Here is a 21,448-nt window from a genome sequence, read left to right as displayed (position 1 = left end):
TTATTTTATTCCATAACATAATTACATTGGTTTCAGTATATTATTTTATACCTATTTTACACAAATATATTGGAGTTCACCGCTCCACCTGTAGACCTTTTATTTCGAATGATCACACCATCATTACTCACATGAAATATAGTATATTATATAGTTGTACATAATCTACCGTTGATTATAAAAAATTATCACTAAAAGCTATGGTTCATCTTTCTCTGTTGTGTTATGTGTTGAGACTTGAGACATAACACATATGGAGATCAAGTTAACTACAAAAGTATATTTTATATTTTGGCTATAAAAATCAGGTTCGCAAGAAGAATTTAATAGTTTTAGTACAATTATTGTCCGTTAATTTTATTATTGTCACTTGAACTTGGGTAAGAACTAGTCCAGCATATGTCATATATGTTACTTACATTTTATGTTAACAAGGTATTGATCAGAAACTTTATAAACTTTGACTTTCGACTAATGCTGAAAATTTGTATGATTAGTTTTAATATTTCGCTTACCATAATACGTAATTTGGATTAAATATACTAAAATGACTCTCTGACCACACCAAAAAAAAAGAAAGAAAAAGAACTGTGTACTATAATAATTTTGAATTTTAACTACTAGCATCCATATATTAATCACCAAAAAGAAAAAATGTTTGACGTTGTATCAGGTAACAGTCATGATTATTTCCATTAATCTTGAATTAAAACTAACATATCCCTAATCGAGTGATTATGGCTGTGCTTGTGTTTGTAATTCATCAAAATATATAAAATCCGTATATACATGCACGCATAATACATTTGTATGATGCATGCTTGATAAGGATATCTTAAATTAGTGATAATTCAAGTATATTATAACATGGAAGCTAAAGTTCATGATGTCTTTCTACTCACGTGAGTCCGTGTTCGTTACATTCAAATTGTTTTTCCTTATTCGTACTATTTTCAATATGTAATTACATATACAGTTCCCCTTTTTGGAGTATCGAAAAAGTCACCATAGACAAGTTGTTTAAATTTACTTTTCTTAACAAATTTTCCTACAGTTTGAGGTAACTTTATTCTTTATTTTTTTTTCACTTTTACAATTACGTACTTTGAATCAATCTTATATATAGGCATGTCGAAAAATTTGTTTTACTTTGAGGCATTTTGAAGCTAACTTTGTGTGCCCGTGGTTTTGTCGTCCACAATCAAAAAAGGATCAAACTTACCGTTTAGGTTTAAAATCAATTACTGGAAAACTTATTTTCTTGAAGATCCTGGAAATTATCTATAGGATAATTAATTTATGTAAAACCTACTTAATCCCACACAAAGATAATAATATTGGAAAAACAGAAAAACCTTCAAAACATACAAGAAACGTGCTAATGAAGAGAGATGGGTCAAAGACTTTAACCGAACTTATTTGTTGGCATGATGAGTGGCAACACCTAGACCCCTAGATCACTGACCCCACTTTATAAGCTTTAGAAGCATTTCATATGTACATACAGTGTGTGGAACAGTGGAAGTAATTAATATAGTATAGACTATAGAGTATATAACCCAATTGACATTTTTTAACCTTACAAATTATATAACATATTTTAGAGTAATAACAAAACAGTAAAGTTATGTTTAACTAACCTTTTTTTTTTACGAATTTACGATCAATTAATACTAGAATTGTATCTAGTAAAACGTAGCTAGCTTAGCGCGATCGACTAGAAATGGTTGTTTGATATATACTTACACAAATACGGTCTTTTAGAAGAGGATCTTTAACGACCTCATCAGATTTGTTGGACTAAATTGTTTTTAGATCCAGAAGTCAGGAGTTCAAGTTATGCTTTAGAAAAAACCACATTACATGTTTTTAATTCGGCTTAAGGAAAAAATACGTGCCTCAATTGAAAACAAGTTGTTATCGACAATTTAGAAAAAAAGATCTTTAACACCTAATTTCAATTGAAATTTTCATCTGCTACGATATAAAAAACCTGATGTTTTGTATAAGCTAGTTGAAGACCTTGGCATCCGAGATCAAACTTGAATAATATTGCCGAGTTGTGAAATTAAATCCGTTATACAATTCCGCGGATTGATGATCTGAATGGTTAAATCAACATACGCGCCTACGCATAGTCCCTCAGAAGAGAACAAAATGACACCGGTGTTCGCTGTGATATATATTATAAGCATGCGATATTTGTGTGTGTTTATGATTTTCTTCTTTATTTAATTTTTGTGGCCGTTTATTATACAATAAAACGAAAAAACAAACGTAGAATCAACTAAAATCTGTAATAACGAAAAGTTGACGTTACTCTTATCAAATATATAACACTATATATTGAAATTGTATATGCCATTTAAATTCAAAATTAGTGTGAGATTTCTCTAATATATAAAGAACAAATCTCTATGGTCGAGAAAGAGAAATATACTATAGAGCAAAACTTTGATAATATTTTAAAACTTTTAAGGACAGACATTGACAAACGTGAACGCCCCAACTGAGCTGGCCTCTTAGGTAGGCTCATAAGTGTCGCACAAAAGTTCCATACAAAGTCCAAAACCATTTAAGCAAATTATTTCTTTTCTTGTAGAAAAATTCAAAAAATAAAAATTTACGGACACATATATACGTAATATATATGTTCTGCCCGAACAGTTCCACCAGAAATAGACAATAAACACATCGACCATCTAACTTTTTAATTAGCACCGCTCAGGCATTATAAAAATACAATTATATACCTTCACGTATATATGTGAATATACGCATCTTAGAGTTCATGTCAATGTTCCAAATAAACGAAATAAAATCACAGGCACTTGTCTATATGAATCTACCAAGAATGTGAGAATTGTCTATTGTCTACTTTTTACCGCTTTTTTTAGTTACCAAAAAAAAAAAAAAGTTTCTAACATTTTCAAACTGACTAGAATTTTATACAAATTTCAAACTATACTAAAATAAATAAAGTTTTATTTGTCTTCAAACATTCCAAATAAACTTTTATTTTGTTAAGTATGTAAAATAACGCATATCATGGCATTTATTTTACACAGTAATTACGGAGTACTTATTTAGGTTGGCAATAAAAATGAAGATACTATACTTTTGTCAGGTTGCTTTGAGGTCACAGAGCCGTCTTGCTACAGAAGCTGCATATAATTGTAGTCCTTTTTCAATTTTATTTGTATATACAGCTAACATGCATTTCTTTTTCTCTCTTTTTTTTTTTTGTTATTTACACCAATGGAAAGAAAGTCACGCGTCTTCAGTCAGCTCACACGTAAATATTTGGCCAAAATTTTACTTTTAGACTGTACGATTTACGAGTAAGGGAGGGGCTTTATCGATAGGTGAAAGCCATTATCGTTGCAGTAATTTAAATTCCATTAAAAGAACTTTTGAAATCATTAAAAAGAAAAATGGAAATACGTAGAGAGTCAATTATGACCTTACTCAATCAAAATTAGAGTTTGATCAAAATAAACGGAAAAAAAATCATATTAGACTTTAACTATTATACAGAATTACGAATTTAAAATAACCGTAAACAAGAATATAAAAAGCATAAGGGTGAATTAATTAAAGAAGTTTTTCACTAACCGAAGTAGTCAAATTTTATTTTTCTTGTGTAGGCTTAGGCTAATAGAGTTGAGCCGCAATTTGGTCTTCGTGTGCATGGGAAATCACACTAATTTAGTTGGTCTAGCGAAAAGTTTGCACCTTTCCACATGCATTTTCCATGTCGTTTTCACATACTTATTTAACGGTCGAAAAAAATAGTATATATTTCCCCACAAAAATGTATATCCCAACGATTTAATAGGTTATAACGAACTAAGAGGCTATAGTGTCTATATATAGGGTATATGAAGTATGAACATATACAGTGTACTGTGTTTGTTTCTTTTTGGCAGATATTGCTAAAAAAATGAGCTTTAATGAAGAATCACGATGGCCTTTGGTTTCTTTTACGCAAGTGGGTAAAATTTTCTAGCCGCAATTCATTTTATTTAGTTTTATGAAGCTGTATTTGGTCCCCTATCTATCTCCTTTTATCATAACTTCGTATCTGATTTTTTCTGTTTCTCAAGATCTTCCTTCTGAAATTTGTTGTACCTTATAATTGAGAGATTTGTATATAATTTCTTTGTAGAGTCATGCTATATCTTTACTTTGTCGGTAAACTTTCTATAACGTCGTAAATTCTAAATAGTAGTAGTATAAATTGCTACATTTACATTCCACAAATAGGAAGAGAGCTAGTGACTAATTAACGCAGCTAGTGTGAACGTGTACATGTGGGATGTGGCATGCAATGAAATGTGGGATTTTGTTCTTTTTTCTTCTTTCCCTGAACCAAATCAGATTGGTTAAGTGTAGTCACACGATATTATCTCGAGTTTAATTTTTTTTTGGGTTGGAGGGTGTGGTTGTTGTCGACATTCATAGTGGGGCGACTTTCATAAATAGAAAGTTTTGATACGTTATATGAAATTACGCTAGATTTTTTCTAATACTTTTTTTTTGTCAATGCATGGGACCGATCGAAACCTCCTTATTAACTTAGATATTTTCTACAAACTTATAAATTCGGCAAACAACGGCACAAACGGCGTATATGTACAAAATAAAATGTAACTAAAATTCTATACATTAAAAGCGACAATGATGAACCGGATGAAGATGAGATTATTCGGACATACTACTTTAACAACCTTCTCATGTTTAAGGTACATACTGAAAACGAAAATGATAATAATTAGGCAATGATGGAACTGATAAGATAGCATTTATAACTATTCTCCCCTCCATTATTCTATTTATCTATTCTTCACTTTGAGCGAGTGTCGGAGTGTTCTCAAAATATCAACGTTCCAAAATCTCCCGGTTTACTTTTCGTCCGTATGAGTCAAATTTTAAGCCTTAAAATTTACAGTTTAGAGCTCAATTTTTTAAATTTTGAAATCTACAAATGGAAATTGAAACTTAGATTATGAGCAAATTTTATTTTCAAAATTCGACAACTTTTTTTGTTAAATTGTTTATCGTAAAAAAAGAAAAGAGAATGTTGAGAGACAACGAGAGTACAAGCTCACGTGATTTCGTTATGGGCCCTGCATTTCCGTAGTGCACAATCACATAGATTCATTTTAGTGGTGTAATTTAAAAAGCCCAACCACGTGTCCAATTTAACTATCCACGTCAGTACATAGGTTCGTTATTATAGCGAAACGTGGCGTGAAGCTTTTTGTATTTTGTTAAAATGGAAAACAAAAGAAGTACAATCTTATGGTTTTAATTTGTTGGTCGGAGTCGGAGTATGGATGGGATCAAAGTAATAGCTGTCCAGTGGTTCTTAAAAGGCATCTTGATGATTCATAGATATTTTTTACTTTATCAAGTTTATGTAAAAAAGTACACATTTTGAAACCACTAGACATGCCTTATGATCTATCTGTACACTAATGTTGAACCATTTCATCCACCATCAGATCATGCGTAAAGATTTTACGTATACTGTTGTTATTCTTACCCAAAATCTTATAAAGGAAGAAATTAAGATATGGAATGATAAGTAATGTGTGACCCATGTTAATAATTATTTAGAAGGTGGCAAAACACTTTCTACCCGTTAACATCAGCTTTTTGTCGTATCATTATGGAGCATATTGGCTATTTTATCATTATTAGTTGGTCCAAACCCTTTCTCCTTTTATCTATAATCAACATTTGATAATGAATATCTAATTATTTTATTTTCGATTATCCCCAAGTTATAAACTACCACGAGCGATCATTTGCTTATTTTCTTGATGAAGGAGATAAAAACACAACTATGATTATGTTGTGGGATTACAAGTATATGACTTTGGTTATCATTACTATTTCCTGCACTGCATGAAAGCTGTTTTTTTAATCACAAGTGAAAACTATTGTCTAGTCATGCACAAGAAACATAACCCACGATTTTTTAGAAAATAGCTTTCATGCTATAGAAAAAATAGGTTAGGTAGGTAGTCGCATAACCTACGACTCCGTTGAGAATTCATATGAGAATTTGCTATTGGCCTTCTTTCACATAGATATGTATTTGTTTTAGATTTATATTGTCTTCGACTAAATGTGAAAAAGTATTTTGTTTGCGGTCTTAGCCATTCTAGACAAGAAAAAAACATTGGGTTGACCTATTTACGCAGGAAAACCGGGTCGGCGGGCTGACATTTCCCAAAATGCGAACCGGGACCTACAAAATGCGAAATCAAAGTAAGATGTTTTATTTATACGTCTAATCACATTGAAAAACATATGTTTACAAAATATAAATAACAAACGACAGCACACAAAGGTAGAAGTCATTTATAACGTTAAGGGTGTAGAGAAAAAGCTATGTGTACAACAAAAGTTAAAGAAAAAGAGAGACAAAACAGATCCTAAGGAAAAGATTTGTGTTATATTCACATTCATGTTTCCTTCATTCTACCAATTTGGACTCATTATATGTTTCCCTTTATCATCTTGATCCCCTAATATATTTACTTTGTTCACATCACACTTCACATCAATATAACCAAAAATAAAATTTCATTACGTTATTCATCGTGGATATTTTGAACTTTTTAGTATTAATAATTATGACCAAAAACAGAGAAACTATTGCTACATTCTGGAACACAAGTTATGGACTCATACGATTCCCAGTTTCCCACTTAAATAACGAAATTACTAGATTAGTATTCTTCTGGAATCGTAATTTCGTATTGTATGTTTTTAGAGATTTTTTTTTTTTTTTTTTTTTGAATAAAATGTAACATTTATTCGAAAAAACGTTTTACATCAGCGGTTGTTTAAAACTTGGTCAAAGATTCATCTAAATATTTGAATTACATAACAGGAAGGTATTTGAATTAGAGAAATTATTTTATTAGGCATTATATAATATAGAACATCAATAAGTAGTCGAAGTACCTAAGTATTTGTATGTTTTCTCATAATTGGCAAATGACCCACACTGCACCCTTTGCAATCGAAAATGACCTTCCTTATCAAATCAACTCAATAACTTGTTTAGGTGTTCCATTTCTCTAGTTAACATGTTATAAGAAGCCTTAACCTTTTTTTTTTCCTTGACAATTTTTGTGCCGGGGTTTTCTGATATCTAGAAGCAATGCGCATGACCAGACTGAGATAGAGCTCCCGGCCGGGACGGTATGCGAAACCACAGATCAGGCGAGCGCACGATCAGCTAAGAAGCCTTTAACTTCTCCCTCATTTTAGGACTAGGTTATTAAATGCGTGCCTATTGACGCTTATGGGCCTAAGATGGAACATAGATGGGCTACTATTGACCCGATACATCCGTTAATACCTCAAAAATTTGCGTTACCGATCAACACCTAAGAGCCAAGAGATCTTGTGGATTACAAAGAAGCCTAAGGCCATCTTTATCGGTGTAACACTTAGTGTGTTCTTGGGCTTATTTAAATTGGAAAAAATGAAAAAGTGGGCTTAGATCAGTTTAATGGATCTTATTGTAGAAATGTTTTTTGGGTTGTTTTTGTGTGACGTGGCCGATTTGGATTGAAAATTTCTTTTTGGCACTCTCGTTTCATTTTCTTCGATATTGTCGAGCTAGGGTTTGTTGTTGTTCTGTCCCAAATGGCGAAACGGCGATTTCATCTCCTTTCTTCGATATTGTGGCGATCTCATCTCCTTTCTTCGAAACGGCGATCTCATCTCAACGGTGTTTCTTGTTCTGTCTCGCAAGTGATCTCCTTTCTTCGAAACGGCGATCTCCTCGTCTCCTCTGTCTTCGCTGTCTTGCCAAGTTCCTCTTCTCCTCTGTCTCCGCTGTCTTGCCAAGCTCCTCAGCTCCTCTTCAAGAGATCTCCTTGTCTCTTCTGTCTCGGCTGGCTCGCAAATCTCATCTCCGGCGAACAAAGGCAAAGGTAATCTCATCTCCTTTGTTTCATCGATTTAGGGTATTGAAATCTCTGAATTTGGTTTCGATTTAGTATAATGTAAATAGGGTTTCGTCTCATTTGTCAAAGGTTTTGATTAACCAATATAGGATTTGTATGAGTCAATTTTGAGTGTCGTGTGTTGTAATTGAAATCAACCTTAATCGATTTGTATGAGTGATTGCAAAGCGATTTTGCCCTGTATTTGAAATCAACCTTAATCGATTATGCTTTAGCCTTACAGTGATGAATATTAATCGATTTTTCTTTGTTTATGAGGCTTGTAGGTGAGGTTATACGTGGGAAATTAAATCGGATATCCATCAACAAACCTGCATTACTCGATAGTAAAAGGTAAATCACAAGGTTTGTCACAAGGTAAGTGTATATTCACAGTTTTGTGAATGTTGCTTGTTTGATTAGATTTATTTCTTGTAATCGGATATCCATCAACAAACTTTTAAACTTGGATTATTTGTGTAATGCAATGTTTGACCATTTTGGTTTAAAGATTTGAGTGGTGTTTGAGTGATTGGTTTGTCTATTGTATAATATGTTTGAATGGTTTGTGTTTGAAGAGTGGTGTCTGAGTTTAATGGTTTGAATCGCTACTATAGTCTAATGGTTTTTGTTTGAGTGGTGTTTGAGTGATTGGTTTGAATCGCTACTATAGTCTAATGGTTTGAATCACTTAAAGATTGGTTTGAATTGCTACTATAGTCTAAATGGTTTGTGTTTGAGTGGTGTTTGAGTGATTGGTTTGTCTATTGTATAATATGTTTGAGTAGTTGCTTGTAAAGTGATTGCGATGGTCTATGTTGCTTGTTTAGTTGTGATAGTGTAGACTATAGTTGTAAACTGAGTTCAATGCTTTAACGAAACCAAACTTTTTGGTTTACATATTTAAAACACTAAATGACCTTTATTTACTTCTGATTTGACTGAAGTAGGTAATGGCTGCACCATCGGCAGAGTTTAGTCACATGTGGGAGATCAAAAAGAAGGATTTAGAGGGCATGAAAGAACTTCAAAAGATGTCCATTCTTGACACTCTCATTGCCAAGAAAGAAACGCTAGATGTTTTAGCTTAGATGTTTGTTTTAACTCTAGTTTATGTTTGTTTTAACCCTAGTTTATGTTGTTTGTTTTAAGTATGTTTGTCTTATATTTGTTTTAAGTATGTTTGTCTTTTGTTTTAACTCTAGTTTATGTTCATAATGAATCGGCTTATGTTTATGTTTCACATGTGTTTTTAATGAATCGGCTTATGTTTAATAAATCCATGTGTTTTCGGTTTCACATGTGTTTCATATTTATCTATTGGGACTCTAAAATGTTATACTTATTTATGTGTTTTCAGTTTTCAGGTTGAACAAGTCATGGACTCTTTATATGACTATGATATAAACAGCCCATTAGACTGTAGTAGCGATTCAGAAGAGGAGGTTGAGACCTGTTACTATCCTCCGCAACCACAACTGCGATTGGACCAAGTGATCCAGCTCAAGGACCAAGTGATCCAGCTCAAGGACCAAGTGATCTAGCTAAAGTAATTTACTTTGGATTGTAGTTTTAAAGACTGAGTCACATGTATTTGGAATTTGGTGTTTGGAATGAAGTTTTAAAGACTAAGTCACATGTATTTGTTTTCTTTGCTTGGACAGAGTCACAAGAATTTTTTTGAGTTTGTCCGATTGTTCACATGCAAAACATACACTCTTGTCCGATTGTTCACATGCAAAAGATACACTCTTGTCCGAAATGACCAAAGTTCTATATATATGAGAAGAGCACAAGATCAAATCAAGCAAATCAAACATACCAACTCAAAATCAAACCATTTTCTTTCTTTCACCAAAAACATTTTCTTTCTCAACCCTTTTATGACATCTTCTTCCAACAATTTTCACTACCATTATGATCCCAATAATGATAGTTTAAACCAATTATTTTAAGAGCAATTTGATATTGTATTTTGAATTTTAATAAAAGTTTTATAAGTTTGAAATTTAAATATTTTTTTATAAGTTTTTATAATTGTAATATATTTAAGAATATTATATTATTAAATCTTATGATTTTAAACATGTTCTCCCAATAACTAACTTTTTAACAAAAGATCTTAACTACTAATCTTATATTATTTAAGAACACCAAAAAAAGTTGTCCCTTTAAAGATGCCCTAACAGTAATTAAAATCAACAAAATCAAACCAACCAAACAAAACAAACAAAAATTTAACCAGTGATTGACAATCAAAACGAGAAGACAAGAAACGATATTTGCATCAGAAGAGCTCAGAAAATTCCAACACATTGCCTCCAAGTTCTTATCCTTTTACTGATAATATCGAAAACAAGATCATAAAAGAGCAACAATTGTCTTCTTGGAGGATTTGGAGGCATCTGAGTATCATCACGTGTAGAGGACAAGTTCGATCTTTGGTCTTAACCACGAGCCATCATCACGTCCAAGTGGTCCAAACTTCTGTCACCTGAAGACATCTCTCCTCTTCTTCCATATGAATCCCTTCGTTGGCTTCTGTAGAATCTGTCTTCTTTCTTCTGTACATGACGTTCACTAGTAGCCACTTGGTGAAGATGTAGCATAGCAACCATGCTAATGGCGAATATAGCAGCGTTTCCAAGTAGGCCTCTCACATGGTTGAATCCAAGTGCTCTTTTGGCAAACCCGAAAGTCGAGGCAAAGGCAGTGATTACAAAGTTTGACTTCTGGCCATCAGGAGGAATAGAGTTTGCTCCAGATGGGTTTAGCAAGGACTCGTAGAGGTGATCAGGCGAGACGAAATGACTGGCGGTTTTAATGCTCCCAACAAATGCAAGAGCTTCCTCTAAGACTCCGTAGTTCTTGCCGTGGTGTTCAGCCAATCTCATTGCTAGTAATATTCTGCTCTGCTCAAGCCGGGCAACCGCGACATCTCTCTCTGTTCGTTGCTGTGTATGAATAGTCTGCAGAGCAAAGAGAAAGAAGTTTTACATATTGTCTTTCAGATTACGAGATCAGGTGGTAGAAGTAAACTGAGAAACTATATGAGAGACAAAGAGAGAAATAAACATATCCATGCGATTCTCCTATATATGCAAAAAAAGCTTCCACACTCTCATTCTTTGGTCTAGATATAATCTACAATGGATTCTGTACATGAGACCATAACAATCTTTATGCATATACAACCCCTGAATCAGTAATTGTTCCTTAGCAGTCCCATAATTACCTTAGCTTATTCAAAATCTGAAACTCTTATTCGTAAACCTAGCTAATGGAATTACCTACCACAAAGACCTAAAACCTAACTACACATAATAACCAAATCAATTGTAACCCTAAATTGCCTCAAACCGGCTTAATCATGAGAATGAAGCAGATACAATCGATTTCAGAGACGTTGAGATTTGCTCAATTCTCTTCAGAAAAAATCAGCACAAACCCTAAGTGATATATATAACAAAGCTATTCTCCCAAATCTCACAACACATTCGTCTCTTCAATTTCGCTTTATATCAATGACGAATCGAAACACAGAGAATCAAACAGCGAGACTCACATGGAAAAACTCAAGCTGGTCTTCAAGGTTCTCAAGAGCGGTTCGAATAGCGTTAAGACTCTTGGCCTCTCGCATCGTGGAGTCGTCGTCGTTATCGTCAACGGCGAATCCTTTGATGAAAACATAACCCGGTCGGTTATCATCTACGCCGTTTGGGTGATGATGATGAGCCGTCTTCCTCTTCTCCGATCGATTCGAAGGTTTAACGGATTTGAGGAAGTGAGAACGCGAAATCAAGTGAATCTCATCGCTAAGCTTGTCATGTAGATCCCAGATTTTCTCAAGAACACCTTCGATTTCTTCGATCTCCATTTCTCCCATTTCATTGACACACCACAAAAAAGACGGAAACAAAAAAAACAAATAAAGCAAAAGAACAAAAAAAAAAAGCAAAAAAAAAGTACTTCTTCTTCTTCTTCTCCTTCTTCGTCAGACTTTTAATTGTGGACTCAAATTAAGCGCTCCGATGAATTTAATTTCCGGATACGGGTCAAAGCTCCGTTTTTCAAAAAACCCGACTCGGAAATGCGTTAAACAGCTGGCAGCACGGACTATGCACGTGTCTTTTATTAAACTCATTGGGCCTCTTTACTGCGTTGCACTTAGGCCCAAAAGCATACCCATCATCCACGTGGGTCCGTCTCTCACAAATCAATTCAATAAAACTACTGACACATCATTTAAAATAGATGACCAATTAAAATATAACAATTAATACAACTCAGCATTTTTATCCAATAATTTGGAAAAACTTAGAGCTGACACATCATTTAAAATAGATGATCACCTAAAATATAACAATTAATACAACTCAGCCTTTTTATCCAATAATAATTTTTTTTTCTTCTATTCCACATGTACATATGTTAAAACAACTTAATCGAGTTAATAATAATTATTAAATAATTTTACTATAATTTATATATACAAAATCTATAATATTTATCTGTAAAATTATTATTTAAGATCTAAATTTTATTTGTGTAGTATATATTTTTCAGTTTTATTTGAATATATAATATTTTTTTATAATAATTAAGATTTAACATATAGAAATTGTTATAATTTGAATTTTATATTATCTCACCATATGAATCAAGAGTTCTAAGATTTTATGAAAATCTAAGTAAGTGATACAATTAAGTTATAAAGAAAATAAAAGAATTAAATTTTGGGTGTAAGTGAGACAATTAAGTTATAAAGAAAATAAAAGAATTAAATTTTGGGTGTCATTTAAAAAAAATATAATGGTATGTAAATATAAATACTATGAAAAATTGAAAACAAATAAATAAATTATTTCTCGAGCTTTGTAAGCGCAACAAGTCAGTAGTTTTTTTGTTTCTAGAATAATCTCTCAAGCGTGATTGGAAGATAAACTCTTTTTGTGAAGCACTGAAGCGTACATAAACTAGAGTAAATCAGTTACGTATTATAAAAAAAAATCATAATAATGATTGCAATATTTGAATTTTAGCGTGTGATAAGAAAGGTTCATTGTCTCTCAAGATTTATATATAAGAACACCAATGACAAATTAAACAATATTTAAGATCAAGAAACAATTTTTTTTTAAATTAAAGAAAACTAAATCATCTATAACTTTGACAATTAACATAATAATAAATTGTATACAATTTAACATAAGTATAGTATTTAAATAACAACACAAAACTAAACTAAAGTAAAAATATGTCTATTTACTTTGACATACGTAGATTTGTTATTAAAAAGAATTGATAATTTACAAAAGAAAACAAACAAATAATAATGTAAGAAAAACACAAACTATATAAACTTAGATGATTCTTACCAAAAAAAAATATAAACTTAGATGATTAAATTTATAAACTACAAAAATACACCACAAAATAAATGCACTAATATATCTTCAATATAACAAGTAATAGGAGAAAAAGCCAATTATACGATTAAATTTACCCGACTTAAATATAAATGATAAATACACAGAGTTACAAACCATCGTAATTTTTTTAGTCCATTTATATATCATTATGTAAACCATAGTTTTTGTTATTAATATAATTCTAAAAAAATAAAAATCATATTTTTAACATCAAATATATTTCAAAATATATAGAACAACATCGCGCAGATCTAACTTGGTGCATGTAAAAAGTCAAATTGTCGCATAAGCATGGGACACGTGGCTGTTAAAAGCTGACGTGTCAAATGTTTGTTGTCCCTTCTGTTTTCTTATTTAAAACATAAAAGAAGAAACTGTGAAGTAAAAAAAGTGAAAAACGATCGATGGGTTCAACAACAACAAAGAAGGATAGTGCTAGTTTAACAAACGTATCTGTAGAGGAGCACTTTAGCATCTCCCAATCTACTTCTCGTGGACAGGTATTGTATAAAAAAACGTAAGACTTTGATTTTGTTTTTTTTTCTTTTCATTAATCTCTTCTCATGTAACGCAATGAGATATAGTACTATGCAGGCCAAACAGAAGAAATATCAACGGCGGCTGAAGCACTTGTAGGGAGGTCGACGACATTGACAGAAGCTCTCAAAGCGGCGGCCATGAATGTAGGTCGCAAACCGGTAGAAACCACTGACGTGGCTGCCATAAAAGAGGTGGAAGCTAGGGCTGTCGGTGGAGGGGATTTGGAAAGCGACGGTGGTGGTGTAACCGCTGTAGCAAGTAGAGCGGTAGCTCGTAACAAAGAAATAGTAAACGAAAATGAGAAGACAAATCTTCGCGACGTTATGGCCGAGATTGATGTGAGGGTTACGAGAGATAGAGAAGTGACGAGTGAAGATGCAGAAGCTGTGGTTCAGGCTGAGCTCACTCATTCTCCTTTCAATAGTATTATTCCTGGAGGTGTTGCTGAATCCGTCACTGCCGCTTATAAACTCAATTCCAGTCCATGCAACACTTCTCTTTGATATTATTAAATTGCAATTTATTTTTAAATCTGTAATATAAAAAGCCGAAGTCCCAAGTATCCAATTTTACCAAGATTAGCTTTTGATCCAATCCTATGTATATTGAAGCCTATCCGATTTTGTTGCATCAATAATCAGTAAAATCCAATCATTTTTTGTTTTTATTACTTTTGACGACCAAAAAAAAAAACTTTCCAAAACTAAAGACAATTAACGTCAAAAACATGCAAGTTGTTAAAAACGTATATATATATATATATATATGGAGCTGTTTAATTAGGCTTTACGGGGTTGTTGAAGGTCCAAAAGTATATATACAGTATGGTCTCACCAATACATCGAAAAGGTCACTCTCGCTTAAGCAGCTAAATACGGGACACGTGAAGTGTTATATGCCCACGTGTCAAATGAAGTTGTACGGACCCGTTGTTATTGCCACATACATCCCGTTTCCTTATTTAAACGAAAGACAGATAATTATGAAAGGTAATGCAGTCAAAGAAAGAAGTTCAAAGAACTCTAGAACGATGGGTTCATCTGAGGATGGTGGAAATTTCACCAACATCTCTGTCGAGGAGCACTATAGCGTCTCACAGTCTAGTCCCGGTGGACAGGTACAGTTAATAAAGTGTATTCAGACACTAAACGGTGAAGGTGTAAGATATTAGATTGGAAATTTTGTTTGTATTAGGCTATTACGAGTTTACGTTTACAATTTATTGTGTGTTTTAGTAACGTTTTCACGTTTTCATTTCTCTTGTTTTTTTGCATGTTGTGTAAATGATAAACAAAAAAAACAAATGAGAACCTTTATTTTTTTTTTTTGCGTATAGTGTTTGCGTTTGTACATTAATACATTTTAATAAGTATTCTATAAAAACACCCTCAAAATGATTACGACCATATAGTATTTTTTAAAAGTTTGAAGTTTAATTGATTTTATCATGTTATAGCTAACAACGTTTAACACATAAACTGATGTGCAACCATTTGAAATAGTATGTAGGTCCAACAGAAGAAATATCCACGGCGGCTGAAGCACTTATTGGGAGGTCGACGACGTTAACGGAGGCTCTAAAAGCAGCAGCCATGAATGTTGGCCACAAACCAGTGGAAACCACCGACGTAGCTGCCATAAAAGAGGTGGAAACTAGAGCTGTCGGAGACAACATAGAAGATGATCGCGGTGGTGTAACAGCCGTGGCAAGTGAAGCGGTTGCTCGTAACGAAAAAATAGGTAAGAAGGACGAGAAGACAAATCTCAGCGACGTTATCGCGGAGATTGATGTGAAGGTAACGAGGGACAAATCAGTGACAAGTGAAGACGCAGAAGCAGTGGTTCAAGCTGAGCTTAATCATTCTCCTTTTAACCATATTATTCCTGGAGGCGTCGCTGAATCGGTCGCTGCAGCTTATAAACTCAATCGCAATCCATCATTTTGATATTTCCAATATATATAGTCATATCATATAAAATGGTCTTGGTTTTTGTTGCATAATTAATTACTAAAGAATAAGCTTAAACCATGTTCCATATTTATGTTTTTTTTATATATGGCCGATATTTTGTAAATTTTATTAGAATTAATATATTGTTTAAAAAAATGTAAGTTCACTGATAATTTTATTCTAAAAATATATAACACAACCGAACAGTTAATCTTCACAAATTGAATAGGAAGCTTATAAACCCCAAATCCAACCATGGAGCCACATTTGTATAGTCTTGACGAGCGTAAAAAAAAGTGTAATAAGGTCATAGAAAAGAAAGAAAACAAAAATAGATACACCATCAAAGCATAGTCAGATAGTCTATTGGTTGAGACATTACAAATTTGCAAGAGAAGACCTCTAATAAATTAATATTTCATCACTTTGCAAAATTATGAGAGGTCTTTTCTCTCAGTCTTCTCTATAGGACTCCATATAAAAGTTGCAAAATTCTATGAAACCACAGACACAAAAATGGTTATAGACGAAAATATTTACGGCGTGTCATATACTCTAAAAGGTTTAACACCAAGCTCTTTGACAACAAACTGGAATTTTAGATGAAGAGGAAATAAAAGGCATACTTTATGTAACAAGTTCATTTTTACTTTCACACTTAGAAGTTGGAAAAAGTTGAGAAGTTAAGCTAACAAAACTGAGACAACCATAATACATAAAGAGTACCAAGCAAATGGGCTCAAAACAAGCATTTCATCACAACTAAAGTATGCATATAGGATTCAGAATGGATCAGAAATAAACAAAGATATGCGACACCAAAGTTCACATGTTCTTTTTCAATGAAATACGACCGCTACTACGCTAGAGTAAAAATAATTATATTTAGAATTTGAGAGTAAGTATATATCTACGTGTTTTCTTTGTAAAACGGTTATATAAGAATATTTCTCGTCATCCATTGGCGTCATCGCCTTTAGTAGGTAGTACTCAAACAAATAGAATAAATATGACCAGAAAAAGTGGCTCAAAGACTGGCCTCGACAAAGCGGAGATTGTCGTCGATGGGTCATAGTAGTTGTGATTTTGGAATCATCTCCGGATTAATTTTACGTAGGAGGATATATGCTTTTTCAAATAAAATGTGGCATGATTAGGTGTCCGAAACCAGCAGCTAGCACGAGGTTGCCCTCTTCTTTTTTCTTTGAACGATAATTATTATAATTACGCTTTCCATTAAACAAGAACAAATAAATTACATGAATAAACCAACCAACAAAAAACAGAACAAAGCATGAGGACCAAAACCTACTTTTGACTTTCTACAAATCTCACGTCACAAACCATAGAAAAAGAAGAGTTGGAGAACACAAAATTACTAGGAGAAAGCAAAACCATTGTGGATGATAACAAACAAAATGATCGGATCCATCACGTTTTAGTGAATGAAATAAGTCAACGCCAACGCCACCAACATTAGAACATACGCTATCCCCTGATCTATCGATGTTCCTGCCAAACACACACACACACACAAATCATAAAAACACAATATCAATCTCTTGTTCTCCAAACTAGCTAGTTTTTTTTTTTGTTTTTGGTTTTGGTATCAAAGAAAGATTTGTCCTATATATAATATTAATACCGTCGCTGGTGGGTGCGGGAGCTGGCGAAGAAGATTGAGCATGAGCAATCGGCAAAAGAATCACGGAGATGATGACGAAGACGGCGAGAATCTCCAAGGGAAATTTCAGGGACGCCATTCTTTTTCTTTATCTCCGGTGATTTATTCCGGCGAAGGAATCTTTTTTTCTTGGTGGTTTCGTAATATCTCACCAGAAATAAAGAAAAAAAAAATGACCGGATTGATAGAAGAACAGAGGAACCTAAAAGAATTGGTTAAATAGCCAAAATAAAGAAAACATGCCACAGAGAACGTGGGGTCAAGACAGCTTAAACTCTCTCTAATCACTCGTTGGTTTGGTGCGTTGTCATTTTATTAAAAATTTAGAGGATTAACGAGAGTAACGGTTAATTGTGTTCTGTGTCTAAGCTGTGTATGAGAAGGATTAGAAAAAAATATGAGTATCTTACAGCCTGTTTTTTTGATATACTTTACTGGTTCTGTAATTTTCCTTTTCATGGAAGATCATTGTATATTTTAGTCACTAATTTCAACTTGTGAGTTGTGATAATCCGGTTCAGAACTAAACCGAACTAAACATTCCTTAAACATTAAACATTACACATTAAACAATCCGGTTCTTGAATTCTTTTAAAAATGTATTCTATGTGTTATATATATATATATGGTAACATAGTTGAAGGTTATACATGTCAATATCTGTAGTCTGTACTATACATTTGCTCACTTTGGAAGGCTATAAATGCCCTCTCAATCGAAGGAACTATACATTATACCACGTACTTGGTGGAGCGTGCGTAGGCTCATCATGTTTTGGACTGTTAAAAACATTTGTGACAAATCTTTTATTCATTCAAACCTATGTTTCAGTCATCATCAGGACCCAAAAAGCACCATAATATAAACATGTTCACGGTGAGGCTTATTCCCCCAAGTTATTATGGAGATGGAGGACGAGCGAAGAAAGGATCATCTCTGTTGTTATAGATCTTGAAGAGTTGTTTCCAGTATCGGCATGCAAATTTTTCGCAATCCTCAACGGCTTTATAGTCGAAATCTTCCAATTCCTCAACCGATTTCTTCAAATCATTCTTGGGGTCCCCATCCGTCAGAAAACTCGCTATGTAAGTTCCCCTAAATCAAAACCATTCAAGAACGCAAAATCAAGAAAACAGTTTTAACAACAGATCAAGAAAAAGGGTTTGCTAGCTAGTTACTAACCTTGCAGCATCAAACTTGTTGAAACCGATACCATTGCAGATACGGCTTGAGCTACTCAACTTTTCATCTTCTGTTTGAAGCCTATACATAACACAAACCGCTCTCATACAAAGCTCGGGATCTTTACCGATATCCGCAAGCATATCTGCTTCGTACTCCCATTTCCGCTTCTCGGGTTTCTTATCCCTCCTCAACCTTGACATGACATCCGCATAACCGGTTTCTCCATCAGATTCCTCTTCTCCGGTTTCATGATCAGAGCTTTCACTGACACTCACTTGACTGTCATCATCATCATCAGAAACAATAAACCCATTCAAACTTGCGCTTTCGCTCTCTGGCTCTTCTTCTGTCTCATCATCCTCGGCATTACCAATTGTTGGGATCCCCACAGCTCTCTCTGGTGAATTTTTCTCACTTGGAGCAGAGATCTCTTCAGAAACTCTCTGTTTCCTCAGTCTTGAGGATACTCGACGAGGCTGTCCACTCAATCTCCTGGAACCACTCTCTCCTTTGGTCGGTGTATCTACCATTTCTTGATCACTTGGTTTCAAGTTCTTGAGTATTGAAATAGGTATATTATCTTCATCATCATTATCATCATCAGTTTCTGAATCGCTGGCAATAACCCGTTTCCTCTTACGGCCACAAGGAGTGCTTTTGTCAGCTTCACAAGATTCAACATCTTCATCTTCATAGTTCTCATCAATACTTCTTCTCTCCTCTAAAGCATCCTTAGCATCAGTAGACTCCTTCTCGCTTCTCTCCTCTGTTTCACCATCACATAAATCAACTACACCAGTCGATTTGTCACCATCATCATCTTCAAACGACAACATCTTATTTACTCGTCCCCGAGAAGACATGTTATCTCTGTCTCTCCCCAAGATATAGTAGTCTTTGACCGGTGTGGTCATATAAGGTGAGCCTACATGAAAAGATAAACAAAATCAAATCCATTATACCTAAGAAGCGACACACAAGCGGATATATACTAAAAACTCAATCTATGATTCTTATACTTACTAACGCCAACCAAAAGGCTGAAACATATGTTCTTCTCACCTGAACCTTGATGATAACCTAACCCTTCCCTACTCAGAGAATCTTTATCCACTTTACAAGATTCAGTATTATCCTTGATCCTAGCTAACTCCAATCCTAGCTTCACATTCTCATCCAATTCCAATTCTCCATATCTAAACCCACCAATCTCATCTAACTTTCGAACCGTCTCCACAAGCTTCTCAAACTTTGACTTCCAATCCTCAGCTTCTTTCACAGCCACCTGTTTCTCAATCTCCAACGCTCCGTTCACCATCATCTGCTCAACCAATGAACTCTCCTCAGATTCTTTAAGATTCCTCAACTCTTCTTCCACTACTAACTTCTCAGATTCCAATTCCTTAACCCTCAGTTCAAGTGATTCACACTCTTTGTTCTGTTTCTGCAACTCTGTTTCTAACTCGGTGTACTTTTCTTCACCTTTCAAAACCCTTTCTTCTAACTCAAGACACCGACAATTTTGATCCATCGACTTCACTTCTATAGACATTGCGCAAAACTCTTCTTCTTTAAACTATAATTAAAACCCTAGGATCAACAAGTCTCCTAATACACACAAAGCACATACAAAAGAAACTTAAACGGTACCTCAAATTTTCAGAACTTGCTTCCAAACAAAGCAACAAGAATTGATCGCAACATTCTTAATTCCAAAACCCTAAGAAACACGAGAAGAGAAGAGTAGTAGACTAATCGGAGAAAATTGAAAAAAACTTTCTAATTTCTTTTGAGTAACAGTTACAGAGTTTTTCACAAACCCTAGTAGACACGACACGGTGTCACGTGCGGACGCGTGTTTTTTAGATTTGCCAAGTCGACGATTGTGAATAGAAGCGTCTAAGTGGGCTCGCTTATGGACCGGCTAAGTTTTTTTATTGGCCCACTAATGAGCCATTGGATGCTTGCTGCTCTATGTTTTAATTTTAAAGGTACGGAGAGTTTTATAAATGGGGAAACAAAGACAAGTAGGTCCACATTTTTTAAGTCCGAACCAGACGACATTCTTGAAGCTTATTTACAAAGATTGATTATTCTTGCATTTGTTGTCTCCTTCGAAGTTAAAAATTGATTGCTCTTTTTTACCTTCTGGCTAGTTTCAAAATCTGACAAGAGTTTTGTTCGTACCTCTTCTGTTGCACCACTCGAGAGGAAAAAAAAGTAACAAAATTTTACTTGTTTTGGTAACTGGAAGAAGTCAAGTCAACCCTTGTTAAATTCTCCATCCCTTGATATTCAAATGGAACCAGTTTTTTTTCATGATTATTGCATTGTTGGCTAGCTCAACACTAGTAATATTTAATGAAATATGTATGTATGTTTGAAATGTTAGGCTAGTTGATACATGAAATTAACGAAGAATCATGTGAGACTAAATAACAACTCGGTTATAAAGATAAAAAAAAATCACAAATGGCCAAAATATGTTAGGTTAGTTGATACATATGCACGAGATTTACAAAATTATCAATTTTGAAGCATTCAAGTTTGAATATTTTGCTGAAATCTGATCCTACTAGAAGAGTAACAAACAAATTGAAGATGCATGCACCACATCACAAAAAGGTGCATAACCATAACCATAACCATAACCACTCATTGCGGTTCTTCTAGTAGAAGATG

At 33.9% G+C, this 21,448-nt stretch overlaps 5 protein-coding genes across 9 annotated transcripts; 2 read left to right on the top strand and 3 right to left on the bottom strand.

The window, feature by feature from the left end:
* Window positions 1–10,095: 10,095 nt before the first annotated feature.
* LOC104725845 (plastid division protein PDV1) lies at window positions 10,096–12,012 on the bottom strand. The gene is made up of 2 exons (XM_010444583.3): window positions 11,539–12,012; window positions 10,096–10,942 (listed from the first exon to the last, which is right to left on the bottom strand). The coding sequence occupies exons 1-2, from the start codon at window positions 11,857–11,859 to the stop codon at window positions 10,421–10,423; spliced, it is 843 nt and encodes a 280-aa protein (XP_010442885.2). The 5' UTR covers window positions 11,860–12,012; the 3' UTR covers window positions 10,096–10,420.
* A 1,769-nt stretch (window positions 12,013–13,781) lies between these two features.
* On the top strand, window positions 13,782–14,612 carry LOC104725842 (late embryogenesis abundant protein 50-like). The gene is made up of 2 exons (XM_010444582.3): window positions 13,782–13,905; window positions 13,990–14,612. The coding sequence occupies exons 1-2, from the start codon at window positions 13,810–13,812 to the stop codon at window positions 14,446–14,448; spliced, it is 555 nt and encodes a 184-aa protein (XP_010442884.1). The 5' UTR covers window positions 13,782–13,809; the 3' UTR covers window positions 14,449–14,612.
* Window positions 14,613–14,938: 326 nt separating this feature from the next.
* On the top strand, window positions 14,939–16,096 carry LOC104725841 (late embryogenesis abundant protein 49-like). Its single transcript, XM_010444581.3, has 2 exons — window positions 14,939–15,062; window positions 15,448–16,096. Exons 1-2 carry the CDS (start codon window positions 14,976–14,978, stop codon window positions 15,889–15,891), a joined length of 531 nt encoding a protein of 176 aa, XP_010442883.1. The 5' UTR covers window positions 14,939–14,975; the 3' UTR covers window positions 15,892–16,096.
* A 1,016-nt stretch (window positions 16,097–17,112) lies between these two features.
* LOC104725840 (arabinogalactan protein 22) lies at window positions 17,113–17,767 on the bottom strand. Its single transcript, XM_019232360.2, has 2 exons — window positions 17,543–17,767; window positions 17,113–17,409 (listed from the first exon to the last, which is right to left on the bottom strand). The coding sequence occupies exons 1-2, from the start codon at window positions 17,658–17,660 to the stop codon at window positions 17,336–17,338; spliced, it is 192 nt and encodes a 63-aa protein (XP_019087905.1). The 5' UTR covers window positions 17,661–17,767; the 3' UTR covers window positions 17,113–17,335.
* A 403-nt stretch (window positions 17,768–18,170) lies between these two features.
* On the bottom strand, window positions 18,171–20,601 carry LOC104725839 (uncharacterized). Of its 5 annotated transcripts, none has more exons than XM_010444578.3 (4): window positions 20,417–20,598; window positions 19,790–20,342; window positions 18,764–19,691; window positions 18,171–18,676 (listed from the first exon to the last, which is right to left on the bottom strand). In XM_010444578.3, the coding sequence occupies exons 2-4, from the start codon at window positions 20,316–20,318 to the stop codon at window positions 18,481–18,483; spliced, it is 1,653 nt and encodes a 550-aa protein (XP_010442880.2). In that variant the 5' UTR covers window positions 20,319–20,342; window positions 20,417–20,598; the 3' UTR covers window positions 18,171–18,480. The 5 variants fall into 5 exon arrangements, with proteins under 5 accessions (XP_010442880.2, XP_010442881.2, XP_010442882.1 ...); XM_010444579.3 differs by having other exon boundaries at window positions 19,829–20,342; XM_019231617.2 differs by having other exon boundaries at window positions 18,373–18,662; window positions 20,417–20,587.
* Window positions 20,602–21,448: the final 847 nt, after the last annotated feature.

Source organism: Camelina sativa, chromosome 11, assembly GCF_030686135.1.
Source record: "Camelina sativa cultivar CO46 ecotype springtype chromosome 11, ASM3068613v1".
In the NCBI taxonomy this organism is placed as follows: Eukaryota; Viridiplantae; Streptophyta; class Magnoliopsida; order Brassicales; family Brassicaceae; genus Camelina; species Camelina sativa.
Note: the sequence above shows the minus strand (reverse complement) of the source record. Positions and strands in the feature narration are given on the sequence as shown.

Coding starts and splice junctions, on each gene's coding strand:
- LOC104725842 (XM_010444582.3), top strand. CDS start 13,810: ATGGGTTCAACAACAACAAAGAAGGATAGTGCTAGTTTAACAAACGTA. Junction 13,906..13,989: donor AATCTACTTCTCGTGGACAG/GTATTGTATAAA, acceptor AATGAGATATAG/TACTATGCAGGCCAAACAGA.
- LOC104725841 (XM_010444581.3), top strand. CDS start 14,976: ATGGGTTCATCTGAGGATGGTGGAAATTTCACCAACATCTCTGTCGAG. Junction 15,063..15,447: donor AGTCTAGTCCCGGTGGACAG/GTACAGTTAATA, acceptor CATTTGAAATAG/TATGTAGGTCCAACAGAAGA.
- LOC104725839 (XM_010444578.3), bottom strand. CDS start 20,318: ATGTCTATAGAAGTGAAGTCGATGGATCAAAATTGTCGGTGTCTTGAG. Junction 19,692..19,789: donor CAGCCTTTTGGTTGGCGTTA/GTAAGTATAAGA, acceptor CTTTTCATGTAG/GCTCACCTTATATGACCACA. Junction 18,677..18,763: donor AACAAGTTTGATGCTGCAAG/GTTAGTAACTAG, acceptor GTTTTGATTTAG/GGGAACTTACATAGCGAGTT.
- LOC104725845 (XM_010444583.3), bottom strand. CDS start 11,859: ATGGGAGAAATGGAGATCGAAGAAATCGAAGGTGTTCTTGAGAAAATC. Junction 10,943..11,538: donor ACCAGCTTGAGTTTTTCCAT/GTGAGTCTCGCT, acceptor TTTGCTCTGCAG/ACTATTCATACACAGCAACG.
- LOC104725840 (XM_019232360.2), bottom strand. CDS start 17,660: ATGGCGTCCCTGAAATTTCCCTTGGAGATTCTCGCCGTCTTCGTCATC. Junction 17,410..17,542: donor TCCCGCACCCACCAGCGACG/GTATTAATATTA, acceptor TGTGTTTGGCAG/GAACATCGATAGATCAGGGG.